This window comes from Sinocyclocheilus anshuiensis, unplaced genomic scaffold, assembly GCF_001515605.1.
Source record: "Sinocyclocheilus anshuiensis isolate Anshui unplaced genomic scaffold, SAMN03320099.WGS_v1.1 scaffold1957, whole genome shotgun sequence".
Classification (NCBI taxonomy): domain Eukaryota; kingdom Metazoa; phylum Chordata; class Actinopteri; order Cypriniformes; family Cyprinidae; genus Sinocyclocheilus; species Sinocyclocheilus anshuiensis.
The window spans coordinates 883,819-889,173 of record NW_015537935.1 but is presented as its reverse complement, the minus strand read 5'-3'; the positions used below and the strand labels follow the sequence as shown (position 1 = coordinate 889,173).

Here is a 5,355-nt window from a genome sequence, read left to right as displayed (position 1 = left end):
GTTTCTTGTAACTGCTGATCAGTCCTGCACAACGGCTTGTATTAGTTTTAGCTCATTACTGAGTACAGAACCACTTCAACTCTGTGATGTTATGGGTTTCCTCCTATGAACTGCTTGCTTCAGCTCCTTCCACAACATTTCAATTGAATTAAGGTCCAGACTCTGACTCAGTCATTCCAAAACATTAACTTTGTCTTTCGTTAACCATCCTTTGGTAAAATGACTTGTGTGCTTGAGGTCGTTGCCTTGCTGCATGGCCCAGTTTATCTTGAGACTCAGTTCTCGGACAGATGTCCTGACATTTTCCTTTAGAATATGCTGGAATAATTCAGAATTCATTCTTCCATCAATGATAGTAAGTCATCCTGGCCCAGATGCAGCAAAACAGGCCCAAACCACGATACTACCACCACCATGTTTCGCAGATGGGATGAGGTTCTTATGTTGGAATGCAGTGTGTTCTTTTCTCCAAACAGTTCACTTCTCATATAAACCAAAAAATTATATTTTGGTCTCATCTGTCCACAAGACATTTCTCCAATAGTCCTCTGGCTTGTCCACATGATTTTTAGCAAGCTGCAGACGGGCAGTGATTTTCTTTTTGGAGATCAGTGGCTGTCTCCTTGCAACTCTGCCATGCACACCATGGTTGTTCAGTGTTCTCCTGATGGTGGACTCATGAACATTAACATTAGCCAATGTGAGAAAGGCCTTTAGTTGCTTAGAAGTTACCCTGGGTTCCTTTGCAACCTCGGAGACTATTACAGGTCTTGCTTTTGGAGTGATCTTTGTTGGTCGACCGCTTCTGGGGAGGGTAACAGTGGTCTTGAATCTCCTCCATTTCTACACAATCTGTCTGACCGTGGATTTGTGAAGTCCAAACTCTTTAGAGATGGTTTTGTAACCTTTTTCCAGCCTGATGAGCAACAACAACTCTTTTTCTGAGGTCCTCAGAGATCTCTTTTGTTCGTGCCATGATTCACTACCGCAAACGTGATCAGACTTTCATAGATCCCTGTTCTCTAACTAAAACAGGGCAGGCAATGACACCTGATAGTCATTCCACTGTTTGAAAACATCTCTGAACAGATGGACTCTAATTTCACCCTCAGATTAACAGCTAATCATAGAGATTCACATACTTTTGCACCGCACAGAAATGTAACACTGGGTCATTTTTCTCAATAAATAAATGACAAAGAAAACATTTTTGTCTCATTTGGTTGATTGGGTTCTCTTTGTCTACTTTCAGGACTTGTGCGAAAATCTGATGATGAATTGGGTCATATTTATGCAGAAATATAGAAAATTGTAAAGGTTCACAAACTTTCAAGCAGCACTGTATATACATATATATAAAAACCTTGCTACGTGTACTGCGTTAGACCAACCGAGACTTGTCACAGCTCTTACATATTATTGCTCTTTTGTTTTGATTGCTTCTATTGCCCTTATTCGTAAGTCGCTTTGGATAAAAGCATCTGCTAAATGACTAAATGTAAATATAATCCAAATATATTTGAGTACTCAAACGTGACATTGATAATTGATCATGTAAACAATGATCATTTGGCCTGATAGGTTAGCGATGGGACAGCATACCATCAAGACCTAGGTAACAAAGTGAAAGTAAGGCTCTGAAAGTGCACAGTGATGCAAGGAATCACTTGATAATAAAAATTATAAATGAAAACAGTGTTGTAATATAATCTATGTTGTAAATTCTTTGTGCACCTGTATTTTAGCATGTGAGATTTTGTGCAAATTTAAGTTGTAATTTTAGGTTTATGTTGTATATATCTGATTAATCCTATGCAGGACACATTTGGTTAAGTTAAATCAGCTGTGCTACCAAAGCACTTAATTTACTAGTGTTCATTCTAGGGGTCGATCGATTATCGGCCTGGCCGATTATCTGCGCCGATATGAAGCATTTTTATGATTATCGGTATCGATCATTTTCAAAACCGATTCGCAGATAAAATAACTTACTTTTGAAATGCGCTATTTGGCTCTGATGAAGCCTGTCAGAACTCACCACTCTGTGGCCTAAAGCAATCTCCGCCCACCGCCCATCTGATTTGTTGGGCGTCACGAGTCCGACCAATCAATGCGGAATTCACTCTCACTCTGAAAGCGCTTGCTAACTGGAGCTGCTTCAGTGATCACGCATCAGTTGTCTCTCAAAGGTAAGGCAGCAGCAGACGTTGCTTAAGTTGCAATAAATCACAATCCACTAACGTTACACTGAAGTTGCAAAACACCTCAATATTATCTCTGATCTCCGCGATGCGGAAAAAACTGACGGAATCGCAGAACCCAGTCATATAAATGGAATTTACTGTATATGACGCGGAATGTCACGGAATTTGTCAGTGTGGATGAATTAATCAGAAGTAGGTCAGTACACTTAAATAGAGTCGCAATATGGACTAGTATCCATAAATACATGAACAACATCTCCAGAACTGCTCTGACTCCCTCTAAGAGTCACTTCATGAGCATTTGACAGTTTCATTGGAGTAAAACTATCTTCATATAATTTACATAGACTACAGAAACAAGTTCCTCATGGCAACCCGTCAAAATTGCTCTATTTCATCAACGAAAATAGTTCCAAATAAAGTAACAGCTCAGCTGTTTAATTCATGAATGAAAGTGCGTTTTTGAACTTGTCAGAGCCCTTGTTATTCTTAATTTTGACATTCATTTTCATTTTTACACCAGACATATATATCGGTTCAAAATTTTATCGGTTTTGATAACATTTTTAAAAGGTTATCGGTCTACTTGATCTGTAATAATCAGCATCGGTATCGGTCTTGAAAAACACATATCGGTCGACCCCTAGTTCATTCACTCGTCAGCCTCAGCACAGCTCAAAAAGCAACATCATATTCTATTTAGATGTTCCTTTTTAAAAATATTGATGATATTATTAATGACCTAGCTGTGTTTTTTTCTCATCATTTTCTTCAGCAGTATGTTTCAATTTAAAATGATTTCTTGTTATGGCATCAAAAAAATGCAGGGACGAATCACATGATAATGAAGAAAACGCAGTTGTGCAATTAAGTGCAAGATGTGCAACACCAAGCTGTCCCAGGATATGTACGTTACATTATAATTAGCAAACTATTTTAATAGAATATTGTGCTTTTTTTTGTGCTTTTGCACCATGTCGTTTCAGTGTGATCCTACAGGAAGAGAGCATTCACAATGGGAGTTACACGTTCTGACTAGCACGTAACTTGTGCATTCACATAATTTTGTGAAGATCGAGTATATAAATTATCAATTTCTAAAAGAAATGTGCATTTAAATAGAAAAGAAAATCATATTTTATAGAAAATCTACTTTTATGACCATATAGCAACGTTTCCCTAAGTTTTTTAATTTCAGTAGTCTGGTCTAGGCTTACAGTTGACTGTTCTGTGGCTAATAAATCTGAAGTGACGTACTAAACTCTCACCTCAATCTCCTCCAGTATATCTCCAAGTTCAGCTTGCTGAGAGAGACGAGACGCAGTCTGCAGTGCCAAAATGATTCTGACAGGAGAAGAGAAAATCAGAGTTAGGTCTCAAAATCAAACTAAATAAAAAGATACCACAAAGCAAGCCTCAAGTCAAAACAACGTAAGGAAATGTACTTACGTCAAGACATTATCCTCTTTGGAGATGCGAGCTTTCAGGGCACTGACCACTTCCTGTGAGGCCAGAGGCAACCCAAGAGAGCTGAGAGCACTCACAGACTGATGGATCTGAGAGGCAGTGGAGTCCTCACTGACAGTGGCCAAAAGCAAATCACGAGTGTCATTTGACACAGGAATCTGTCAGGATCAAAATACAGCAACAATTTGTGGATTTGCTAGTGAAAATTACTGTGTGCAATGTGACGCATTATTTTGAAGTGACTTTTTGGCCGCCCAGTGAAACATCAGCTTAGCCAAGGAGACTAGCTTAAACTAGCCAAGTCCACCAAACCATGTTTAAACAGGTTTTTTCAGGAGGTTGAGCAAAGAAAGATCTTTTAACTTAAAGGTTTAGTTCACCCTAAAATGAAAGATCTGTTACCATTTACTCAACTTCATGTCGTTCCAAACCCTTAAGACTTTCATTCAATTTCGGAATAGCAATGAAGATATTTTTAATATTTTCTTATCCTTTCTGTTCATCCACTGAAAGCCCAAACAACCAAAACTTCCATGTAGTAAAAAGTACATTATAAAACGGATAGTTCCGGTCCTTGATTCTGATTGGTTGAGCCGCGTTCGAAGCTGTTGTAAATTACTCTACAAACATACACCTTTGTTTACTTCTGTGTGTTGCAACAACTACTTTGTTGGAACCATAGACATAATAAATACCTAGATGCCTCATTGGCCACTCGACCGCACGTCAACGTTACTGCCATATTGGTGCGGGCAACTCTCCATAACTCTCATATTGGGACAGGCGAAAACATACCTGACTTGGTATTAGCTTGGGCATCTACAAACCGTCGCACAATAATAAAATCAGATCTCGGGGTATTATCTTTCACAAGTAAGACTGAACAGTTGTTTCTGTGTGTTTTTTGGTCATTTTTAGCATTATGTTGACAGCTTAATTAGCCACCAGTGTCAGACTATTAATAGCTAGTGATGTCGCTAGTAAGCTGTGAAAGCTGAGACAATACGAAATCAAAGTTTAAATGAAATCTTATTCAGTTTTAACTTTATATTGTAGTTTATATCATAAAGTAAATTGTGTTATGAGCACAATACAGTGAGCACTTTGACAAGACAATGCCAGACTGTCAGGATTAGGGATGGAGCTAAAGCATCTCTCTTTAATTTCACTAACGTTACTTATTTACAAAGAGTAAGTTTATCATCACTTGATTATAAGGATTTCATAGCTTATCATAAAACTGTGGACTTATATATTTTTCCTTTTTAGCCAATTGCAAACAGGACAACGCAAGCCTTAAAGGGATCATATGATATTGCTAAAAAGAACATTATGTTGTTTTTTGGTGTAATGCAATGTGTTTATGCGGTTTAAGGTTAAAAAAAAACACATTATTTTCCACATAATGTACATTATTGTTGCTCCTCTATGCCCCGCCTTTCTGAAACGCGTCGATTTTTACAAAGCTCATCGGTCTGAAAAGCGAGGTGTACGCTGATTGGCCAGCTATCCAGTGCGTTATGATTGGCAGAATACCTCAAGTGTGTGACGGAAATGTTACGTCCCTTACCATATTGTGATGCCTGTGGCAACCACATGTGACGACACCGGGCTGGACTCTGCTTCATCCACGGTGAAAGCCGATCCGGCGATCGACAGCGCGAAGTTGAAGTATTTCCTCAGC

The 5,355-nt window shown here is 38.6% G+C and overlaps 1 protein-coding gene across 2 annotated transcripts in view; it reads right to left on the bottom strand.

Annotated features, from left to right (window-relative positions):
* The window catches only part of rpn2 (ribophorin II), a 28,395-nt gene that overhangs the window by 16,476 nt on the left and 6,564 nt on the right, over positions 1 to 5,355 (bottom strand). For both annotated transcript variants that reach the window (XM_016447284.1, XM_016447292.1), the window contains exons 4-5: positions 3,654 to 3,829; positions 3,473 to 3,548 (exon numbers count right to left, since the gene is read on the bottom strand). In XM_016447284.1, the coding sequence (XP_016302770.1) occupies positions 3,473 to 3,548; positions 3,654 to 3,829 (252 nt within the window). The remainder of the gene's footprint in view (positions 1 to 3,472; positions 3,549 to 3,653; positions 3,830 to 5,355) is intronic.